Source organism: Apus apus, chromosome 2 (genome assembly GCF_020740795.1).
Source record: "Apus apus isolate bApuApu2 chromosome 2, bApuApu2.pri.cur, whole genome shotgun sequence".
In the NCBI taxonomy this organism is placed as follows: Eukaryota; Metazoa; Chordata; class Aves; order Apodiformes; family Apodidae; genus Apus; species Apus apus.
In genome coordinates, this window is record NC_067283.1 from 118,692,117 (window position 1) to 118,717,393 (window position 25,277).

A 25,277-nucleotide genomic window follows, 5' to 3' on the forward strand; every position below is an offset into this window, starting at 1 on the left:
CAACAGACAGAGAGGCTTATTAGATTAACACTCTGTATTTTGTTTTACAATTACTTGAGACAGCTATATAAAAATTGCACACCCACAAGGGGTGCCAGTCTCTGATATAAATACAATCATGTAGGTTGTGGGGTTTTTTAAATAATCAGCGGGTGTGTGTTGGCAGCTTATCATTGTGTGGTTTTCATTCAGAGTGCAAATAAGCTGCACACGCCAGTGTGGCAGAAGAGGCTTTGCTCAACTTGTTAGCTAATGTTCTGATACTTGGGAGTTATGATGGTTTTATACAGTCAAAATGAGTCAGCTATGCTGTCACCCATTATCAGTGGCTGGATTAGCATGCCAGACAGTATATTTTTGTAAAATAATCAGAAAGCTGTGAGAAACTCACAGCTTAGCACTCAAAAAATACATACATTTTTTAAAAAATAAACTAAATTCAGTTTTACATTCCAGCTGTAAAGCAAAGAATTGTAGCAGCGACTTGCTTAAAATCAGATAGACTGAAAACTCATGAAGGCAAATGATAACAAAATGCTGATAAAATTTATTTGTTCTGTGAACAGCTGGAGAAACTCTTCTTCACAGGAAAGATTAAGAAATGTTTCCAGGTATCAGAGCAAGCCCTGCAGAAGGATTATTCTGTATAGAAAAAATTCTTAGAATCTTCTCAACTTTCATGCCGTCCCCATTCAAACAATAGACTTCTGATCCCAGTCCTAATGTCCTTGCTTAGGAAAAGTTGACAGTAACAAGGGACCTGTCTCAAATCAAGACTTCCTCAAAACTGAGCAAGGACCTGAGATTCTGGCTTTAAAATCGATAAACAAATGATGAAAATCCTACACTTAAGTCCATTCCTTTCTCTAACACAGAAATGTATTTTGTGTCAATATGAAAACAAAAAGCCTCAGGTGGTAGATTTTTAGACATAATCAGAGTCCCTGGGATGACAGATTCTGCCAGGAATCAGTCACTGTAAATGAACTAGCACATTTAAGGCAGTTTCTCCCAATACAAAACAGAGTTACAAAAACACGAACTCTGTGGAAATCTTCAGGGTCCTAAGCTCACAAAAACTATCTTTTAAGCTCTGCTGCTGACCTTACTTCACTCCCAGCTCGCACATAAAAACATGTAATGACAGGATAATTTATGTTGGAAGTAGCCTGTGAAGTTCATCTACCTCCTTCCCCCATTCCCAGCAGCACCACCTTCAAAGTTGACTACTAATTAAAAGTCAAGCCACTCGGGGCCTTGTCTAACTGAATTTTGCATATCTGCAAGAATGCAGACATGGGAGATCCTACAGCTTCTCTGGGCAACCTGTTCTGTGTTTGACCTCTCCCATAGTGAAGAATTTTTTCTCCTTGTACCGGATCAGAAACTCTCCTGTTGCAGCCTGTGTCCCTTGCCTCTCATCCCTTCACACTCTCCAAGAGTCTCAGGGGCCCAGGCATGAATTGCCCATGACCCCCAGAATGACACCACTTGACTGACTCCTGAATGACCCCTCTTTCTCACACTCTCTGTCATCCACCTATGTGAATGACCACATTTCACCCAAGTTTACTTTCACCTAAGGTTACCCAAATCTTGCATCAGGGAAGTTGCTACTAGCTCTGTCCAACTGCAACATGCTGATGTGCATCTGCCACCCAAGGGCCAGATCAAACATAAGACAGGTTCAATCCTTACAGGAAAACACACTGTGAAATAAATCACAGCTCATCTTTTGTTATGACATATCTGATTAGTGGTAAGGGAAGAAGGACTCTGCTCCAATTTTTCTGCACTCTTATATGATCTTAATGTTACAAATTTGCTCTAAACCTGCACAATCTGGAATGACTTGCTACTATAAAAAGGAATCCATATACTATACTTGCTTTTTTTATTAATATCTATTGTTAAACTACTGAAACCCTGATTTGTTATTGAGATCCCTATAAAACACCGTGCAATATGCAGCACTTCCACTGGCTAAGCCCAGGAGTTTGGAGCAAAGCACCATGCTCACACCTCACTGGAGTCAAGGGGAAATGTGCCAACAACAAAATTCCTGCTGACCTCCCTGGCACCAGAACCAGGCTCCAGAAGGGGCTTATGCCTGATAAAACCACTGACAGCTGAGGCAGCAGGAGGCAACAGAAATCACCTGCCCAGCCTGGGTGTAAGTCCTGCCTCAACCTAGTTGGCAATCACAGCCCATTTTGCAAGAACATGTGACATGGGGGATCCTTCTGTTCAACAGGCTACTGTTTGTGCTCTACACACAATAGCCAGGCCACCACTTTTCAACAGTTCCTCTTCAGATCTGCATGTTAATTTTTTAGAACATCAAACTGTGACACTATTGTCACTAAACTTGCTTGAATCTACTGTTGTTGCAATTGCCTATTGTACTTTTTCCACTCTCTACTCTCTTACTCTTTACTAAGGAGCTAATTATTACGAAAGCTTCTTTCTTCAATTCATGCAGCACCATGTGTAAATTAATCTTCTGGAAAGCTTTGTTCCTTGATCAGAACAAGGCTATACAGCTATTTCTTGTCAGCTGTGCAACTAGTAATTACAAGATCCAGAGAAGTCTGCTTAGTTTATTAGTATCAAAAGACAACGAGGCATCTAAGGGTGAGAGATATGTTCTTGCTCTTGTATCTTTCCAACTCTGGTTTCAATTCCTACAGGCTGTACATCAGAAGACTAATAGGTGAATACTGCATCACCACATCTTAACCAGAGCTGCATGTTACTCTGGAAATTCTGAAAATATTTCTTCTTGTCATATTTCTGTCAGTGTGAGAAAGAGAGTGGAGCTGAAACTCTGCTTGATTCCACATAAATGTCATCTCAGGAATGAATCATATATCCCTAAGGTAAATTAAAGCAGCTTTAGAGCAGCTTTGCTAAAGACTGTAGAGCTAAGAACTGTTCTCCTGGACTCAACCAATATGCGATAAGAGTTCAGGAGAGAACAGTACAAATGGGAAACTCTGGCTACCTAACTAGAGCCAGAATGAAGTCTTTTTCCTGATTTGACAGGGGTGACAAGAAGCTGAGGATGTCAGCTAGTGATAATGGAAGGCAACACAGTCTAATCATACAATAATGATGTGTAACTTCAAAAATGCAAATATTGCATAAACAATGTTACAGAAGGGCAAAATGTGGAAAAAATGTATCCTGCTATTATACATGTGCATATGAATTTATGAGTTGATACTTGACTTGGCACTGAATTGTTTCAGGAAGCAATTGACTAAGCTGCTGGCAGTGACCATAACACATAGTAATTAAGTTCAAAATCCTCACAAAGGGACCAAACCAAGGATATGACCAGGGCACACAGCTTCAAGAAAAGTAATTTAAAAGGTAGAAAGTTAGTTATTAACAGCCTGAAGGAGAAGGTTAGGAAATTAAAGTTAATGGAATTGATACAGAGGCTGTTTGAAAATATTTTAGGAGAAGCAGCAGTATGTGCATACGCTCCATACTACAAACAAAACAAAACAGCAACAAAAAAAGCACAAAAAAATCCATCAGGTAAAAAAACTGCATGGTTAAACATTACAGTTCAGTCAAGGTAAATATGCTTACTTTGAAAATGCAAATTCAAAGAAAAGCAAACTACTAGATCATGAAGTCTGGGAAAAATCAAGAAAAGGAAGATGAGAAAATAGTCAAGGGAGCTAGGTTCTTAATCAGTTTACTTGGTTTTTGCTTGTAGGCAAATTTTTCAGTGCTTCTGCAGTGGATAGGTGTCAAAATGCCCCTGAATTTCAGTAGAAATTAAATCTTCTTTAAAATTTAATACATAGATCATCGTCATTAAAAAATGACATAAAGAGAACTCTATGACTATCTTTGAAAGCAACACTAATTTCAGTGTTAAGACAGACAAGCCAAAAAGAGCACTAAGAAACACAGATAATGACACTGTTAGCATCAAAAACTTCCTCATTAATACAATGTGGGAAAAGGGAAAGCGCAGGTTCTGCTGAACTTCTGCTTGTTACATTTTACTGCAAGTGTTAAAGATGTAGCAGGTCTAGTCTGTGGGTTAGCCGTCAAGCTCCACGTATGTAAAGAACAAGATGACATTCTCTGAACAAAGAACTCTGTAATCTAAAATCAAGAGAAATTAGGTGCAAACAAATCAGATTAGAGCAGAGTACAAGGTATTCTGAAGATCCTGTTGAAACAACTTTGCAGTCACAGTGTGAGAAGCTGTATGTCTCAGGTCAAAAGCTAAATTCACAGCTAAAACATGCAGAACAAATGCTCAGCCAAGACATAAGCATAGTCTAGAACCTTTGCCGTCTGGTGGTCTCCTCTCTGCTAACATCTTTGAAATTGCTGTAAATAAAATTGCTGTAAATAAAATTATTTTAGTTCAATCATAAAAGGCAGGGTTGCAAAGACATTTTCCAAAATCTATTCTCTTTCCAAAAAGCCAGGCAAGCAACAGCAAAAGTAGTCTAGGAAATTATGCAGCATACCGTCAGGTGTGCTACTGAAAAGGTAAGGAATAGTGGGACTACTGAATTATTTGCAGCATCTCAGGAAATACTTCCATAGTTGCTGTGGCAAATCACCTGTGCTAAAGAAGTATCTACAACAGTAAGCCATCCTGAGAAAGTATAGTAAAAACATTGCAATGTCTAACATTAGCCAAGGATCCATGTTCCCTTTGAGCAGTCTAGTCACATGCAGTAGTCTCATTTCATATATGACATAGAACTGTTGGTCCATTGAAGAAATGAAATTGACAGCAGGGAGTACATAAGTAAATTGAGAGATTCAAAAGACTGCAGCTATAAACAGGAAGCTAAAAAGAAAAGTAATGGGAACCATAAAAAATCCAATGGAATGTTCTTCTTTCTGCTCTGGCAAAAGAAGCACAAAGGCTAAATAAAGAAAATTAATTTAAATGTAAGGAAAAAAGTGTGTTCCTCTTCTAACAAGAGATGGACTAACTTTTCAGAGCATGGCTTCACTTCCACTGTACACAAGGTAAGGAAACAGGAAGTGGACACAAGTAGGCTGACACCAAATCCAAGCACTGTGGCAGTTCTCCCAGCACTCAGACGGAAGCAAGACATGGGCATAAACTCTCTGATGGTTAATGCAACCACAACACCAGTTTCTTTACTTGTCTTCGTTTTTGTGACAGACATCAACCCACAAAAAGCTTGGCAAATGTGACCTAGATCTCTTTTATCCAGGTCTGGAACAAAAGATCAAAATTTAACCCCATTTGCTCACAGAAGCTGCTGACATGTGACATTAGCTAGCCTGTTTCTTAGGAAAACCACTGGCAACACACTGAAGGGTAGAGGGGAAACCGAGGCTGCTGTAATTTGTGATTTGTATGGATTTATTTTTTCCTCCTGTTTGAAAGCACATGAACTGTTTATTTATACTGGCACACACAGAAGATGAAAAGAAAGCAGGAATTAATAAGAAGTGAACATTTTTCCAACAGTAATAAAATTATACAGCCTAAGAAAAGGAATGAAAAAGACAAAACACCCTTGATGATATTATAAACTAGCAATGCCATCAAGAAGACAGAAAACACAAAGTGCTATGGTTTAAGTACTTAATTCTGGAAGTGTTGTTTATATGACTAAGCATTTAATGTAAGTACGTCCAATTCCACAGTGTTGGCTGCAATCTGTTGTCCTGGGTTTAAAACCAGACTCTTCATAGACAAAAGAATTTAAATCACTGATTTAATTTTCAGTAGTAGATTCTGTAATGAAGGCAGAAAAAAACTCCTTTTCTGTTAATTTACTAAGTTTTATTAATAACTTATTTGAATCCCATAGTTCTCTGTGTTTCAAAGCTAAAGGTCTCCCTAAAGAGAGGAGAATCTGCAGCTGCTTATTATCTTCTTAACTCGCAATCTCGACTGCTCTCCAGTGAGCAGTTGCTCTTCCATACTACGCTCCTCTAGGAAGTTCAGTCAGGTTTTTTTTCTGTAATATTGGCTAAGCTTCCATTGAAATAATAAAATTTGTTACGCCTTTCCAACTGCTCTCTCTTGAATTGCAAGTTTGCAGATTGCTTAATGGTATTATGCTTTTCTCCTCTCCCATTGTTCCATAAACTCTCCAAATTTTGTTAAACTTTAACTATTCCCCAGTCCAGCTAATTACATGGCTCAATGCTGGCACAGCAAGAAGGCAGGAATGACCAATGAAACTATCTTGTCAGCAACAGTGTGGGCTATGCATGAGGGCACCGGATTGCCCTGCTGTTCAACTGCTGAACAAGGGATTTACAACCTAATGTTAGGTATTTCCGTACTATAGTGTCTGAATGTCTCACTAGAATTCAAGCATCTAGAAATCATGAGTTCTCTGCCAGTTTTGAAAAAAGCATCATGTGTGACCATGGCCTGATAATTTATTCCTTTTGAATGTGCTTTCTACCAGTTCATTGGCAATAGTAGGACTTGTCTCTGTCACACTGATGCTTTAAGAATTATATTATTTGTGTTTGTAAGGAACTCAGGCATGACAGCAAATATTTGTGAAAGTCTTCAAAGGTTTTCAGCTCTAAGATGATCTATAAGTTTCATCCTTTCTCTCTAAAGAGGTAACCATTAGCACCATTAGCACAAAAGAACACATAAGAAAGCTATTATCTACCTCTGAGAGTATTCACTCATGCACTGAGGCCAACCTAGGATCTGGTCCTGACACACGCATGCAGCATGGAAATAAGGAATCTCCTTTGCCAGCTTCTTCCACAAGCGACAAGTCTTAGACAGAAAATGCTAGGCCTAGTGGTTATGGCCAAATGCCAAGGAAAACCAAACTGGAAAACCAAGGCGCCAGGAAACTGAGGCAAGATTTGAGCAGAGTGCCAGCAATGATCATGGTAGAAATTAGAAAATTATGTACAACTGAAGCAAATCATATCAAGGGCACATGACCAAGAAGAACAGCAAGGAAGAGACTTGAACAGCCCTCTTTTTGTGCTCAAACTTGGGCCTAAAACAGATGTCCCATCTTCTAAGTGACTATTCAAGCTCGTCTCCCACAACAGAGTGAAAACGTATGTAGCCATCCTGTTAGAGCTGGGAATGGGGTTTGCAATAGGGGATGTCACGATGGCAGTCACTGTATTCCTGAGTACAAGCACTGATACCAAGACACTCGTGTGAGAGAGCAGAGTAAGAAGAAAGCAAAGCTATATTTCTGCTCAAGTAGTGGAAAAGATCTTTCCATTTATAAAGCATCAGAGGCTATGTTGTTTCCACCACAGACATGGACTGCTGAGAGCTACGTTGCTCAAGGTTACTTGGAGAGGGTCCAGAGAAGGGCCACCAAGATGATCAAAGGGCTGGAGCACCTCTGCTATGAAGACAGGCTGAGAGAGTTGGGGCTGTTCAGCCTAGAGAAGAGAAGGCTCTGAGGAGACCTTATAGCGGCCTTCCAGTGCTTGAGAGGAGCCTACAGGAAAGCTGGGGAGGGGCTTTTCATCACAGAAGATAGTGATAGGACAAAGGGTAATGGTTTTAAACTGAGAGAGGGGAGATTTAGGTTAGATACTAGGAAGAAATTCTTCACTATAAGGGTGGTGAGGAACCGGAATGGGTTGCCCACGGAGGCTGTTGATACCCCATCCCTGGAGGTTTTTAAGGCCAGGTTGGATGAGGTTTTGTGCAACCTGATGTAGTGGTAGGGTTCCCTGCTCATGGCGGGGGGGTTGGAACTTGATGATCTTTAAGGTCCCTTCCAACCTTAATGATTCTATGATTCTATGACTTGCCTACCTCTGCGACGACACAGCACTGCCAAAACTGTTACTACTACATGCAGCAACTGAACATTACATCTTAGCCCAGCACAACTGCAAGAAAATTTGGTGGAAAATATCTATTACAGGCAAAGCACTAAGGCTGTCTGAAACTTCTGACAAAACTAAACCAATAAGCCGAGGTAAGATGGAACAGGGAGCCCAGAGAATGGCTCCACTCTTGAGCTACTCCTCATTTTCTTCTCATTCTCATTTTTGTCACCTGATTTCTCTCCGCCTATGACATTTCTCCTCAGAAGAGTTTTCTCCTATTCTGATCAGTCATTTGTAGTTTGGACCATCTATTTCTTCAAAGACTACTGAAATTCTCCATCATGGTATAAGTTACATATCACAGACAACTGCAACTGTCACTTCAAAAGAGTTTTAGGTGCATATGAGCCACAACTCTTCTCCACACATGACTGGCTGTAAATTGGATAGCTATTAAAAGAGAGACAAAAGGATAAATAAACTTCAGTATACACTGTTAATGCCACTGTTCTTTGACCTGCTGTCTGGCAGCTTGTAGATCTTCCACAATCCAATAAATAAATGGCAGATTTTGCACAGAGGGAAATCATGTTTGCTACCTCTGAAGATGTATGTGTATGGTTCTTCCAGAGAGCTTAACATTTCTCAGGCACTAGCCAAGCTAAAAGCATGTTTGCACTAACACATCAGCCCTTTTTTTGCACCTGCTTCTTTCATCAATCCACAATAAAAAGCACATAGATGTATTCCTTTAAAAAAAGTCAAACTGCATGTGACTGAGCAAACAAAGGCCAATCCAAGCTTATATTGACAAATTACCTGGAAACAAAGTATACTTCAGAGACTGCATGTGCCTATTTAGGTCAAATTAACCCTCAACCACAATAAAAATACACTGAAAGAGCTTAGCAACTAGCAATCTCAAGAGTCATAAGCGGCTCATTGGTGCTTTTACAATGATGGTAATTTTGTTTTCCTCTTGTTGTTGGATTTCTGTTTCCCAGTATACAGGGAGGGGATGGAGACTTCCCAGCTTTGTACTACAAAACATCCAACAGAAGTCACATCAATTAGGGGACTGCAAAGTGTATGGTATACAGTAACATGCAGAAAAGCACTTAAACGCATACACACATGGGGCTGGGATCCTACAGAATACAATTCACAGGCAGCCCTAGAATTGGTGCTTAGGAGCCATTTTGCCCATGGAGTGCTCTGTAGAGCTAAGTATTATTTTTATGTTTGTAAATGACATCTACATAATGTGCAAAAGATTCTGTTTCTGGATAAATCAGTGCAGATTTGGAAAACAAAACTGAAAACATCTGCTTAGATATTGGCCTCATTTTCCTGTGTTTTTCCACAATTCTGTCCTGAAAAATTAGATAATGTCCAATGGGCATATCTACTTTAAACTATTATTAATCTGTTATTCATACCCTGTCAAGGATACAGCTATTACATGAATGTCATCATTTTTTATAAGACATACTGTTTTAATCATGGTTCACAGTATTCATCTGCAGTGATTCCAAAACTTAGAAAAATGGCCAAGACTTTGAGTAACAAGTTAATTTTCCACCAGAGAACTTGGACAATTTCTGAGCAGAATTCCAGACATCAACATGAAGCTACGGATTCCTTCTGGAATCTGTTCTTTTTGCCTCCTGTTAAATTTATTACTGCCTAAGCAAGATGTTCTTCATTCATAGCTCTCATGCTGCTAAAGTGAGCAGAATGGATGAATTTCTTCTTCACCAGCAGCTAATCAATGCAACCAGCTCAGGCAACAGGATTTACTTCTTAATTTAAAAACTTTGTTTTTAGGGTTTATGACCGGGATCATAGTCCCATTCAAGCTACCAGCAAAAACACACAGATATCAGAACTGAGCTCATATAAAAGAAACTACTGTATTTACAGATTAAATCCTGTGTGCCTTTCACACCTACCCAGTGCCACTGCAGTTTGTAAATCTCTGTAAAGAGGGAGAGACACAATTAAATACACACTCTCAGGCCTTCTATTACAACTACAAATACTCTGTTTTATTTTTTTAACCCAAATAATTTTCTAACAAGCTAATAAGAAACTGATTAAAACAAACAGCAAGATTAAATAATATTGGCAAAGAATGTTCAAGCTTGGTAAAGATCAAATTTCCATGTTGAAAGCATGATACCTCCTTTCAAGAAATGCCAGAAAGGGGATGCCCAGTGTGCAAGTACCTGATTTCAGAGCCAGGCACAGAGAAATCCCCACACCAAAGACTGGAAAGACTTGAGTAGATAAGCATAATGTTAACAGCCTAGCCTGAAGCCCTAAAGCTGTGACTTTGTTTGATGATCCTTAGGCAGGCACCATTTCACGTGAACAAAGGAAAACATAATGATTTAAATCAGATCAAGGTAGGATATGGGTTATTTGCATTCTATTTAACATCATTGCAGCAGGTATTTCAGTAACTCTGAAAGAGTCTACAGAATGTATTAGTCTGCTTTTCATTACACAACAGAAAGGAACATATATTTTTTCCTTTACAGAACTGGTTCTGGTCCTTCGGGCAACCGGATTTTCTTCTGTTGTACTGAAAAACTGTAGGACAGACAATAATACAGTTTTTAATCTTTGTGCACATCTTGGAAACATTTTTTAAATTATTTTTTGCCAATCCTCTTCTACTGAGAGCTTTCACATGGTTCACAGCTAATATAAGCCTACATTTTTAAGAGGATGGATTACAGAGAATTATCCTCCTGGTCATATTACAAGTGCTGAAAGGAAGTTTCTTATTTTCTCAGATGCAGTTTTAAAGCAGTGGCCTGGAAACAACTTTTACCTTCTGGTCAGATTATACCACCACTTGAGTAAATAAGAGGAATAGACACCTTTAAGGTATAATTTTCCCTGTTTCCAGTCACTTCAAAAGCAGTGAAAAACTCTTTTTTTACTAGTTTCTTTTTCCATAAAATTGCATTGATGCCACCATGTGATTCACTTTTTCCTGCTGTTTTTTCAGTCTTTTTTAACTGTACATTTATTTGGCCTAGCACTATAGCATGCTGTGTTTATACAGACTGGGTACAATGGGCCTCCATTTTTAGCTGCTCCTGGTTTAACCTTGTCAATAACAAAAGTAAATATCAGTAATTCACAGAATCAGAATCACAGAATCATCATGCTTGGAAAGGACCTCTGAGATCACCAAGTCCAGCCATCAGCACAAAAAAATAAAACAAACAAATACAAACACACACACTCCACCAAAAATACCCCACAAAAAAACTCTACAACCTCGGTCACTAGAGCATGCTCTGAAGTGCCACATCTACATATTTCCAAAACACCTCCAAGGATGATGACCCAATTACCTCCCTGGGCAGGCTGTTCCAGTGCCTGACCACTCTTTCAGTATAGAAATTCTTGCTAATATCCAATCTAAACCTCCCCTGCCACAACTTCAGGCCATTTCCTCTGGTCCTGTCATTATCCACTTGGGAGAAGAGGCCAACACCCACCTCCCTACAACCTCCTTTCAGGCAGTTGTAGAGGGCGATGAGGTCTCACATCAGCCTCCTTTTCTTCAGACTAAGTAACCACAGTTCCCTCAGTCTCTCATCATATGATTTTTTTCTCTAGACCCTTCACCAGTTTGGTAGCTCTCCTCTGGACACGCTCCAGCACCTCAGTGTCCATCCTACAGTGAGGGGCCCAGAACTGAACACAGTACTTGAAGTGGGGCCTCACCAGTGCTGAGTGCAGGGGCACATCAACTCCCTAGTCCTGCTGGCCATGCTCACCAGGATGCTGTTGGCCTTCTTGGCCACCTGGACACACTGTGGGCTCATGTCCATCTGGCTGTCCACCAGCAACCCCAGATACTTTCCAGACACTCCTCCCCAAGCCTGTAGCATTGCCTGGGGTTGTGACTGAAATGCAGGACCCGGCACTTGGCTTTATAGACTTGTGCATGTCTAGGTGCAGAAGCAGATCATTAACTCATCAATCCTCCTGGATTATGGGGGGGTTGCTCTGCTCTCTGTCCTTATCTTCCAGCTCAGGAGGCTGAACTCCCTGGGATGAGCTGGTCTGACTATTAAAGATGGAGGCAAAGAAGGCATTAAGTATCTTAGCCTTTTCCTCATCCTTGGTTGCAATGCTTCCCTCCACATCCAGTAAGGGATGGAGATTCTCCCTGGCTCTTTTATGAACACATTATTACAAATGAATAATAATGTATTTATAAAAGCTTTTTTTGTTGTCCCTTATGTCAGTGACCAAGTCAAACTCCCACTGGGCTTTTGCCTTCTTAATTTTCTCTCTGTATGACCTAACGAGATCTCAGTACTCCTCTTGAGTTGCCTGTCCCTTCTTCCAAAGGTGGTAAACCCTCCCTTTTTTCCTAAGTCCCAGCAAAAGCTCCCTGTTCAATCAGGCTGGCCCTCTTTCGTGCCCTTTACTTGTGACACATGGGGACAGTCTGCTCCTGGGCCTTTAAGACTTCCTTCTTAAAGAATATGCAGCCTTCCTGAACCCCTCTGCCCTTCAGGATTGTCTCTATTTGCTATTCCTGTCCCTGTCTATCTACTTCTTATACATTAAAGGTAAGGGAGAGAGTCAGAGCTTCATTAGTTCTTCATTTGTTCTTCCTCCTTCTACAATCTATACTCTTGGCATGAAGGACACGACTAAAGATCCCAAGTATTTCCTCTCTTTTTCACGCCAGAATTAGGTTCACGTAAGTCATATGTGAATGTAAGTGTGGGTTTTACTGCTCTGTGGAAACATCTACTGTAAAGCACAATCTAATCTTTGGTACCTTGTTCTGTTTGCTGTCGAGAAACAGTCTCTCAGTGTTAAGACCATTGCTAAATACTTAGCACAAACAGTAGCAGTAGCCAAAGTAACTTCGGCCAAAATGCTAAGCAATGCTCCTTACATGCAGTAGAAGTACTCGGTGAGAAAGATTTCTGGAAAAGTTTGTACAGATGTCTCCTTCCAATTTCTGGCCAAAAGGCAAGGATGGCCTTCATGCTCTTGTTTTCAAGGAAAAGAGAGAGGAGTATTGTACCCGTACGTACCATCTTCTGCTTTTCCTTTGTTTAAAAAGATGTCTTACAGTATTTAACCTTTGACAACTATTTATCGTTTTGTCCTGATTACCTGACTGATTGCAAACACAAACATTGCAGTGAAAATGATAACACTGGCGTATTGCTGTCAACATTCTGGTTTCTTCAGTCAAGGAAGGTGGAAACATATCTTTGCTGAATTTCATGTAATGATAAAAATAACAATGAACTCAGCCTCCAAGCCACATGAACAACCTTTTTTGACAGTGTGAATTATTTCAAGAAGCTGTTCCAGAGATTACATAAGTTTAGTAGTCTAACCTATTTCACCATGAACCTATATACCCTAACAACGCACAAAGGCTCCAGCTGTCTACTAAGAAATAGATTTTTCTACTAAGATATGCAGGATATTACCCACGTATCAACGGTGAAGAGACTAAGGGAGTATCTGAAGTGCTCTTCCAAAATTTTAAAAATAACATTTTTAAAAGTCATCTTTTACAAAGCTCATTATACTGATAATTTGAAGCTGTTCCACAACTATTTGGTTCAATCTAATAAAATAAAATCTTATAGTCTTCAGTCCTAAAAAAACAAACTGCTGTTCCAGTCAATAAACAGTCTAAGGTGGTCATCTCAGATAGATATTTTCCAACTCAAAGTTGATTTCTGTAGAAATGCTCAAGTTTTATAACAGTGTAATGGAGCATATAAACTGGGCCTAATTTGTTGTGGTGTTAATGTATTTACTTAAACCAAGTATTTATGTTTTCATACTACTGCTTATCCCCTTGACTTGTCTTCCTCCCACAAAGAGAGAAGAATTTAAAATCCTTAGCATTGGCTTTGAAAATAATTTTTAATTTCTTAGGAAAATGTCCTACTAGATTTACACCACTGGAAGAAGATCCAAACTTAGTCACTTGGTGCTCAACATATTTCTAAGCATGCAGTTGTGTACAAACAATGCCAGCTTAAGGAAAAAACAGAAAGTATAAAATACAAAAGTATAAACAAAAGTATAAACTACACCAGACTGCTAGTACAAAGCTGAAAAAGGCACCCATCACTGTTTGGGTTCAGTAACTACAAACGCAGTGAAAATCAAGTCCAATACATGTTCAGAATTATGGTGACTTCCAACAAAATGTATAAAGCAGTGCTAACGTTAAAAATTAAGAAAGTAAGATTCCCTGGTCTCTTGATCAAAACTATTGTTCCCACAAAAAAAAAAAAAAGGTGGCAATCCTTGGAAAGGAAACAGAAAATCTTCATTCTGGAGTCTCAGGTGTACTACATTAACATCTATAATGGTCACAAGCACCTATTTTATTATTGCCCAAGTAGAATATTTGATTTTGTTAATCTGAGATGGATTTAATATAGCAGCACTTTGTAGATAGAGCAGCTCATCTGTGGAACAAACTGCCCTGCACTTTCTTGCAGCATGGGGCAGAAGATGATGAACTGGCTCAGCCAATACACCTGTGTACTACTAACCTTGGATACAACAAGCCATTTCTGCTAGCAGAATTAATCTGCATACGGATCTGTTAACAAAATTAAACATTCACACTGTATTTAAAGTGTAATTTAAGTATTTTTTTTTTCTACTACATAATTTTTGCATCAGTAGTTATTTATTTGAGATCACAGTCTAGCTGAAAGTTACTTGGATGCAAGAGACAGGACAACACTGGCTTGTTCACCTCCAGGTGATGTTCTTCAACTGTGCCAGAATTCTGTTTGTACAGCTGCTGTGCTGCTTTTAAAGTAGGTGAAGAATGAAATCCCTTCATGACTGATTAAGTTTGTTGTTTTTCATTTCTGTGTCAAGCATATTTTTCTCTGGACTGATCTGGAGTAGAGAATTCTGGGGTTTCTGCAGGTTATCAATAGACTGTTCCCACATACCTCCAAGACTATTTGTGAAGTGATCCTTAATAAACAAGGAGACAGGAGACCCTGACAGACTCCCAGGTACAGTTCTTGACAATAGTTCATGTCAATAGTCCTTGACAACCAGATGCTGGATCAGCTTTGAGGTAAAGCACTAAGCAGAGCAGTTTCATAATAAAACTGCCTCAGGGGAGCACTGCAGTATCCTGAAGACCCTACTGCCACATAACACATAATGTATATATTATGGCAGGTAACCAGGATGCAGAGGTGATTCCTCTGCTTTCCCTTTGGTTGATGAGTCTTCTCCATTCAACTAAGTCTCCTGTACTGACAGGATCTGCCTGCAATCAGCCCACAAAGCCCCTGTGACTCACTTTATATATGGGATTTTTTGATGGACCAATGCCAAATAGCAAACAGCAGAAACCAAGATCTGAACTACAACTCTCAAAGAAAGTACCTGAACAATGCCAAGAAATAGATGGATGCTGAGTCCACAAGCTTTTTACACTTAGTTCTGCAGTAGTTGCTCTAATACTTTTTATATCATTCTCTGTAAAGCAGTTCTATCCTTGCAGTCTGGCACTCAAGAATGTAATACTACAATAACCAACTTCCTAACACTGAACAGCACAGAGAAAACAAAATTTTCAGGCTTGTAAGGGATTATGATGGATAAATAAGGCAAAAATAACTCAAAGAACTCTCAAAAAAATCTTGAGTTTCTTTAAAACCAAAAGCACACAACAAATGGAATAAAAGATGCAAAGCTGAAGTCCCCAAACAGCAGGGCTGGAATCTATTAAAATTGGTCTTGCAGCCCAGGTTCTAAGGGATGTTCCGAGCCATTCCTTCACAGCGTGAGCAATGAGACAGTGGGAAGTGAAGTCATGCAATGAACAGCTGCTGAAGGGTAGGAGAAATAGGTCCCAGCATTTTGGGTTGCCTAGAAGCCCAGACTGACACCCCATGAACAACTGAATTTTTTCAGGCTGCATTATCGCTTTGTTTGCATTCTGAAATTTTGTAATCCATTGAAATATTACAGAACATCCCCAAGAATATAACATAATCTTCAATTTTCAGGTATGTAAAGCTATTTCACAAACAAATTGTTCTACACTTACTCCAAATTTACCTAAGTTGTTATTATTCACCACAGAAATATTTCCAGGGCCTAGTTCTCCCCATCTATAGCTGTCAGTCAAAGTGACATAGGAAGTGTTGAAACAACAGATCTTGTTAGAACACTAATATTACTAAGACAGAAGTTAATAATTCTGCAAGTTAACTTTATGACCAATAAATTACTAAATGTGATGAGTGCTGGAGGCATTCTATTCCAGATGCACATCCTAATTTACCTGCACTATGGCACACTTCAGCAAGATAGCTTTGTGGTTGAACTTTAAAGCAATTAAAAAGCTGAACTAAAAGAAACTCACTTTTGAACTACTAGGAATTCAGGCTATGAAATCAAATCTTTTGCATTTAGTGGATGTCATGCAATGCAGCGTCACCCTTACCTCCATGGGAAAGGCCTTGAAATTAACTGTGTGTTCAGAACCACGCTGGTTTTCTCTCCCCCAGTGAAATCGAACATCATGTAGTTCAAACTCATGTCCTCGAGGTAATGGCCCTCCTATTAACACTGGAGAAGAAGACAAACTGTAAGGAACTTGGCTTTCCAAGCAGACAAGCCACTGAATATATTCTCCAAATACAATGGGGAGGTCGTTGCAGCTTTTTTATTATTAGCAGTACTAAAAAGGAGAAGAACAAAGTTGACAGACCTGACGTCTTTACTTTTGAATTACAGAAAGTGAAGCCAGGCAGTTATGAACAACAGGGAAATTGCTATCATGCTGCACTCTTGGTGAGGGAGAACAGCTGGTCATAACACACAAAAAAAATACATTGGACCTTTATAAGTCAGAAAAGAGAATATTTTTATTACTCTTATCAAGACAGTAGCTGTGTGCTTTAAACAGATGGGGGAGTTCTGAACTGAATTGGTAACTACTCCCAACTTGTCCAAATGCTTGATCTCCATCAGCTACATTTGCTATGAGACACAGAAACTGATACAAAACTAGGGATTGCCAATACTTTACTAGGTAAAGGTGCTCAGTCACACACCATCTGGCAGGCTTCTGAGATACATAATGCCTCCATATCTGAACATAATCAGACTTACACACACGACTAACTACACACCTCATTTACTCAAAAATTGCTTCTAGGAAGCCTTGGTGTTTGGGTTTTTTTAGTTTGTTTTTTGAAACATCTGGAATTTCATAAAAGCATCGATCCACCATTGCAGTACATACAAAAAAAAAAAAAAAAAAAAGTACATAATAGCTTGATACTTTTGCATTAATAGAGACTTCCGCCATAAGTAGTGAAAGTGAGCAGTTGTACCTTGTGAAGCCAAATCTACTCTGGAATTAAGCACTGTGAACATTGCACCCAGGGATTTGTGAATCTGCTTCAGATCAAACATTATTCCACAAGCTGCACAAGATAACTTCCTACTTAAATCATTGAAAGTTGGCTTCCAGGCAGGGCTGGATTTATTTACTGACATTCACAGTCTTTCCCAGAATCCATTAAATTCTAGCTTACTTCTTATAGACTTTGAATGAATATCTTACAATTTCTGATAACTGATAAGGATTATTTAATGACATAACCTACAACTTTAAGGAATTAAAGTTCCATAATAAAAAGTTATTTTAACACAAACTAAACAGCCTTTGCAGCACAAGATGTAGGGTAATAACAAAACACAATTTACCAATTAAATCATATTGCAACTGCACAAACACAAAAACAAAAGTACAGAAGTATTAAAAAGCCTAAAAGAAAACTGATTAGAGTTTTCATATGCAAAATTACATTGGAGAAAAAAGTAAAATACTCTGATTAACCCCCTTTCAATAATTCTTTAAAACTAATCTAACAGCCATTAGGGTTTCTAAAATGAAATGTCCTAAATATACTTACAGATTCAGATTTGTTCCTTAAACTTGCTTTATCTATATTCTGTCTATGCCTATATCATCTGGTGAACACTGGGGGAAACAGCCAATTATTCAGAGATCTCTGGGCAACTAAAAAGAAACATGATACTTAATCAGTGCTGTATCTTAGGAAAATGGAGCATTTTCTCTGTTTTAAAATATTGTTCCTAGACAAAGTGTAACTGGAACAAATGTTCTCTGTATCATGTAGTTCTGGATCTGCAAGAGCTTCAGAGATTTTATTTTTGAGGCTTAAGTTATAACATTGATCCCATGCTAAAAGCATTTCAATGCGTGAAGCACGTTTATCTTTCCTTTGCCTTTCATCAAACCATGATCCCTGTCAACGCATGAAACATGTTTAACTTCCCTTGGCCTTTCAGTAATTTTTGATCCTCATTAAAAATTATTCTAAAACCAGCATCCACTGCTGGCTTAAGAAAAGTCTCTCTGTTAGTGGGATATCCTCTAAAGCATTTTTCAACATGCAATTGCATTACACAGTTGGTCGTGCTTCTTCCACCTAATGCATAACACATGTACAATGATCAAACTGGAAGCAGTCTGTGAAAATGTTTGCAATTAAATAATAAAAAGGATTTGGGAATTCCAGATGGACTGTGTGTCCTGAATTAAAGTATAAAATCAATCACCACTAGTGACAAATTGATTTTTAATATGTGTCTTAATCAGTTTAGGTTTTTTCTTTGACTGTTAACATTGCAGTAGATGAGGATCTCTAGCACATTAATTGGACAAAGTTTCAAAAGCATTTAGTGCTCAACAGTTCCCATTAAAATAATCTGGCTAAATGGATTTGTCATTAGAGATCCCCTGTGAGGAAAAGAAGCAGCAGGAGTTTCCACAATCCCTGAAAATTGGCCAGAATACTAGGTCAAACAGAGCTTATTAACTCTTTTCTGCTCTTGGTAGGGATAATAAACATTGTCTTCCCCCTCCTAAAAATGAAAAAATTATCCTAAGTGTACAAATGGAGAATGGGTAATTATGTAACATGAAAACTAAGGAAAAGTTGAAAGTAAAACAACATTTCCTAAATGGTCATTCCACGCCTCAGTCATAAGCCTTTATTCTATTTCATATTTTCTTGAATTTCAAGACTCATCAGTCTGGCATCACACTGCATTCAAGTTTAAGAAGCAGTCTTTCCTTCTCCTAAGCCTCCAGTGGATTTTCACATGTCTTTAGGTATGTTGGTCCCCTCTTAATCATTGCTACTAAGTTACAAACTGCCCTTGGGAAAGGTAGGGTTGAATGAATTTCATTTTGGCATGCAAGTGATGACATCTTAGCAGTCACTCTCACTTCCTCCACAGGAGAATTCATGAACCTTCTTGATCCTGCAGAGAGAACCTTACTCCTTGGGAAAAGAGCTCTGCTTCTGACGAAGGCAGTAAAACTGACTGGAAGTATAAAATTTCTATTCTGTTGGAAATCTGAAAAATTCTGTGGAAAAAAATGCTCTGTGTTGCAATAATACATGGAAATTAACATGGAAAGGAAATTATAAAGGAAAGCATCATTATTAAAATAACAAACCATTTATTTAAAAAAAAAAAACTGTAAAATGGAACCAACTCCCTCACTCCCAGCACAGCTGCAGCTCCCAGGACTACTGGGATCTCAGAAGGAAACAAAAGCTGGAATGTCTTGTGGTTTGACAATGTTCAGCTGTTTAAATGCCCCCAAAAGGCTGTTACTAGCTAAGATTGGTTAGAGTTACTTGAATGCTCTTCCAAACACATGGTAAGAACTACCACAGCATTGGAAAACACTTTTTTCTTCCTACTTTCTTGACAGGTCTGAAAGAGATACTGCAACTTCACTTAAGTTGGAATTGTTTCTTTTATTACTTAGTCTTAATATTTATTTGACTAATAACACAAAAAAAAAACCTCTTTAAGAAAGGACAGCTCAGCTACCTGCTCTTCATCCATATTGTAAGCATGTATAACTGGATTGTCTTCAGCTGCCCAGTTCTGTGCTTAGTATTCGCAGCCCACTCTAATGGAAAAAGCTCTTTCAACTTACACTGTCTTTGGACCAAAGACAAATTTTGCCAGCTGCACAAAACAGTTTGGCATCACACTGTCTCAGGGATAGCCTGGACTGCTTCTGAAAGCAGACAACTGTTAATGGCAGTGAATTAGGTGGCACCAGCACAGGAGGAAATCCAGGACATGCCCTGAAGCAACCTGAGTGACCATCCAGTCTGGTGTTGAAACTCGCGGCTCCCGTTGCAAAGCTCGCTCCTTTTCCTACAGCAGACACCAGCAGCAAACGCCCTGCACCGGCGGCAGCCCACGCCGAGCGGGCACAGCCGCTGGCTGCCGGGAGCGGCTCCGGGACAGCCTGTAGGCAAGGCGGGCTCCGGCTGGAAAGCAAAGGCCGTGTCTCAGCATACCTGATTTTGACTTCAGGGCAATTTGAATCGAATGCCCGTCGTTGACGACCTCACAGTCGCGGCACACCACGTAGTTTGGCGACAAACGCACTTCCAGGAGCGAGGGGTCGTACTTCGCTTCTCTCGAGTTCAGGTTAATGGGCGACTGGTACTCCCCGTTAGCATCAGGGAAGATCAGCCCCCACTCCACTCCTGAGGCACAAGGGAGAGCCGTCACGGGGGGACCCGGCACCCCGCGGCTTAGCGGGACAGCCAGACCCTCCCCGCCCACCCCGCCGCTCCCCGGCCCGCCGGCAGCCACGCACCCGCCCGCTGCGGACCGGCGCGTCCCCGCCGCTCGGGCCGGCCGGTTTTCCCTTTCGCTCCGTCATTTAAATCCTTCCCACCTCCACCTTCTCCCCCTCCTCTCCCAGCAGCGGGGAAAGTTTTTCCCCGCCGAAGCCGCAGCCCGCTCCTCACCTTCCTCGTAGCCCCACTCCGGAGCCTCCTCCCGGCGCTGGAAGGGCTCCCCGCCCTCGATCAGGCTCCTGTCAGCCATGGGCGAGCAAGCCCGGCTCCCACCGCCCGGGCGGGGTGTGTGTGCGCGAGTGTGTGTGCGTGTATCTCGTGTGCGGGTGTGTGCGCGGGGGCGAGGCGGGCTGCCGCGCTCCGCAGCGAACCTCAGCCCTCCTCCCTCCGCCCTCCCGCCCCCGCCGGCGGGGCAGGGGCCAGGGGCAGGGCCGCCGGGCGGTCCCGGGGGCACGGAGGGGCAGGCGAGGGCTGAGGCGGCAGAGGGGAGAGGGGACGGGGCGGCCGCAGGAGCCGCAGCCCGTGCTGGCGTCCCCCGAGGGCCGCTGCTCCCCTCTGCTCCTGCCTCCCCTTCCCGCTGCCCTCGCCTCCCCCGGGGAGGCGGCTCCTCTCCCACGGCTGCTTATCCCCGCAGCTCCCGCAGCCCCCTGGGCTGGGCACAGGCAGTCTGTGAGCAAAGCTGGGAGAGCAGCTTCAACCAGGGGAAGGGTAAAGCCCTGTTCCTGAAGAGGAACAACGCAGGGACTGGTGCAGGCTGAGAGACGGCTGGCTGGAAAGCAGCTTGGCAGAGGAGGACCTGGGGGTCCTGGTGGGATGTGAGCTAGCAATATGCCCTTGCTGGAAATAAGGTGAGTGATATATTTGGGCTCCATTAGTAAAAGTGTTGCCAGCAGGTCAAGAGCGGTGACCTGGACACCACTCTGGGTGCTGGGTCCCATTCTGGCCTCCCCAGTACAAGAGAGATGTAGAGCTACTGGAGGCCATAGGGATGGCAACAGTACAAGGCCATGAAGATGGTTAAGGGACTGGAGCATCTCTCACATGAGGAAAGGCTGAGAGAGCTGGGACTCTTCATCTGGGAGAAGAGCAGGCTCAGGGGGATGTTAACAGTGTGTACAGATACCTGAGGGGGGGATGAAGAGGACAGAGCCAAACTCTTCTCAGTGGTGCACAGTAACAGGACCAGAGGCAATGGGCACACAATCAAACACAGGAAAGTTCCCTCTGAACAGCAGGAAACACTTTTTCACCACTTTTTCCCTGTGGGGTTGACCAAGTAGTGGCACAGATTGCCCAGAGAGGTGTGGAGATTCCATCCTTGGAGATATATCAAAAAACCTGTCAGGACATGGTCCTGGGGAGCTTGCTCCAGGTGGCCCTGTTTAGCAGGGATGTTGGACAAGGTGATTTCCAGAGGTCCCTTCCCATCTCAGCCATTCTGTGATGCTGAGGTTTCTCCTCACCCCACAGCATTGCGTCACTCCTATGGAGGGATGGAGGCCCTCAGTGATGGTAAGGGAGCCACTGAAAGAGCAGGGGAGCCCAGCTTTGTGCTTTCTGTTCTGAAGGAGTGTTGAGCCCTCCACTCTCATTGCAGTGACCCCTTGGTGTGAGCCATATCCAGGAGTGTGGTTTCAACACCTCCTGCAGAATATACAGGATATAGGTTTTCAAGGAAGTCTCTCCCCAACAAGAGGATGCCCTAGTCCAAGGATATGAAAGGACTCATCCTTCTCCTTTGCCAACAGCCATGGATGGACCTAGAAAACATTAATTCTGTCAAGGGAAAAAAGGACAGACGTCTGTCTTCAACAGGGATCTTCCTTAGGCAGTGACTGAAACACTTGCATCTGAGCGATCTGCCCTAGTTTGTTTTGGTCCTGCTCTGGCAGGAGTGTTGGACTCGACAATCATTGGAGGTCCCTTACAACCCCTAATATGCTGTGATTCTGTGATCAGTGACAGCAAGAGGAATGGGAACCTGGCACTGACAGTGCTGTCCCTGACAGCAACCAGGAAAGGCCCATCCTTGGCCACTTAAAGACAGTGGGCAGACCCCTGCATTCTGATAACCCAAGAGGATAACATCCTGATCCTGTGCTGTTGATCCACAAGCTTGAATCTAGATGCAGACCTCACTGTGCTCTGCTCCTCCCTATCTTAGCCATAATACCTGCAATTCCTGTGCAGGGCTGTCACGGGAGCAGAAATTATCATCAGTGTGGAACTGAGCTGGAAGTAGAGAAGAACTGAGCTGGAAATTCATTAATGAAGCAAGAGAGTACTGGTTTATGAGCTGCATGCAAGGTGAAAAGAAAATAGGACAAAAGAAATGGAATGTAATGGGTTGAGGGTTTTTTTAACACCTGAACAGAAACACAAGTTTCTTTCTGCAGGATCATTTGTTACTATCTTCACTGTTGATAATTGAAAGGAATGCATAATACATAAGCAAGCTACAACCTTAATGCAGCTTATTGAGGAAATAAATAAATAAATAAATAAATAAAGCCCACCAGACATTTTTCCTCGTATAGTGAGCACCTGGCATCAGGACAAACAGAACACTCAGATTTTTTAACATTAATTTTAGCCACATGAGATAAGATGTTGTATATGCATACCTATCACCCATATCAAACTGGCGTTATTGGTTGTTAATCGTGTCTCCTCTCATCACTTCTTAAACACATGCTAGTTATTTCTGTTAGTATAGGTCCCTTTGAATCATTGCTCAGCCTGATGGAAAAAAAACAAACATTCCCCTAAATCATCACTGATTCTGGTCCATCTGACTGGAAATTCATTTTCCTCTTCAAGCATAATCTCAACATTTTTAAATAAAAAACAAACAAACAAAAACAAACAAACAAAAAACAACCCACACCAAGAAGGCTGCTTTCATTCCCTTGCTCCTCGAAGCATGGCATTTCATTCATGCCCTCTATTAAGTCCTTTCCTGCAGTAGCCTTTTTGTGGGGCATCTGTTCTAGAATTTCACACTTAAGAGAGGCAACATAATCAGGAACCCGCAGGTTCCTGTTTTGTAATAAATACTTTTCATGGCTTTCCACAGTTTCCATGCCTTCCATTCATATCTGAACTTAAGAACTAAGCTTCTTATATTTGTTGCCCTTTCTTTTAACCTTTCCATTCTTTCCGTATCTCTGCAAAATTACACCTAACAGGTAAAGCCTTATTGAGCAGTTGGCGTTTCTTTATTCCCATATGTCTGCTCAGTTGTTTTCTGTGCAGATCTCCTATTCCGTAGTTGCCATCGGACATGGCATGATCTAATCAGCAGTTTAGACTCCGCTGAAGATTCCTACAAGCCATCTGATCATAAAGTGTGTAAGTAACAAAGGAGTTCAAGGGTCTGTCTCTACAATTAAATGAAGCATGGAACAGAGTTCTCACATTTAACTCCAACCACAAATGTGGATATTGACCTGACTGATCTCTGCTCAAACCATGCCATTCATTTATGGATCCAACTTCAAATAAAAGGATTGAGACAATCAGATGGACATAGTGGCATAATCTAAATCTTGTTCAAGATCAGTGGGATTTTGTCTCCTTTGGTGATGTAGGCACCCTTCAAAGTGTTGCACCCTCTGCCAGTCCATTTTTGTTCCTAGGTATGGTATACTGTCAGTGCCCTACACACTGTGCTTTGCCACAGATTGATGTACCTGTGCAATCACGTAGAAACACTCACTGTTGGAGCGTTATGTTATCTGATGTGCTTGTCCCTAGGCATCCACTTCCACATTACAGTTGTTTCCTCTTTAATTAAAGTCTGTTTTTTGTGGGGCTCACATGGTTTATGCCAACCATCTGTGTTCCATCTCTCACTTAAACTGACCTCATATCAATCTTCAGAAACTTTATTGTTAGGAGACATCTAAAGTTTAAGTTTTTTGCAGAAACTCCCAATAGTTGAATTTATTATAAGAAGATTATATACATTATAAGATTATAAGAACTATTATACACATAGATAAACTCTTTATTCTGTAAAAATGCATTAGCACGCTAGTGGTATTTGCTACGCTGGCTCAGCATACTGAAAAATCTGTAGGGAGCCATAGTTACATCCCTGAAGCTTGCATCAAATTGATGGGTGAAAAGGAGCAAACATGACCTTTGTAAGTGACATGGCACTACACCAGAAGAACCAGGAGCAGGACACCTCTCTCCTGAATCCAGGTTCAGCCTTTGATTCTGTGGAACATGCTGACTTCTTGTTTAACGGGGATTAACAATAACACCCTTTGATGATACCAGGAAAAAAAGCTCAGGCACAGATCCAGGGCTTAACAGGTTTCTCTTTGAACTCAGAGGACAGTAGTTCAGAAGCAGCCGTCTCTCTGACATTCTTTATTTGTCAAATAAAATATGGCATTTTGACACATGTTTGTTATAATACTTAATCCCGGTGAGATTCCAAACAACTATTCTTGTACTTCTTAAATGTAAATATGGTTATTATTATTTGTTATGCATTTAGTGTTTATTTAAAAACAAAATATACCTTTTCTAAACAACTTAAAATGTATATATTGGGAAAACCAAGCCTGAAACAAAATTTTGCATCCAAACACTATCAAATTTGTATGCATAAATCATCATTAATGACTAGCTACATGTTTTAAGAGATTAAATTTCAACAGCTGTACTTACAGCTTTCAGCACTCCGAAGGGGAGACTCCAATGAAGATAACTACAGCCAACTAACTGATCTATAAAAAAAGTAAA

At 41.0% G+C, this 25,277-nt stretch overlaps 1 protein-coding gene across 1 annotated transcript in view; it reads right to left on the reverse strand.

Moving 5' to 3' along the window:
• Nucleotides 1–20,918, reverse strand: part of CA8 (carbonic anhydrase 8) — a 49,575-nt gene extending 28,657 nt beyond the window's left edge. The window contains exons 1-3 of the mRNA XM_051609769.1: nucleotides 20,691–20,918; nucleotides 20,232–20,423; nucleotides 16,310–16,434 (exon numbers count right to left, since the gene is read on the reverse strand). Of these exons, the coding sequence (XP_051465729.1) occupies nucleotides 16,310–16,434; nucleotides 20,232–20,423; nucleotides 20,691–20,769 (396 nt within the window). The 5' untranslated portion in view covers nucleotides 20,770–20,918. The remainder of the gene's footprint in view (nucleotides 1–16,309; nucleotides 16,435–20,231; nucleotides 20,424–20,690) is intronic.
• Nucleotides 20,919–25,277: the final 4,359 nt, after the last annotated feature.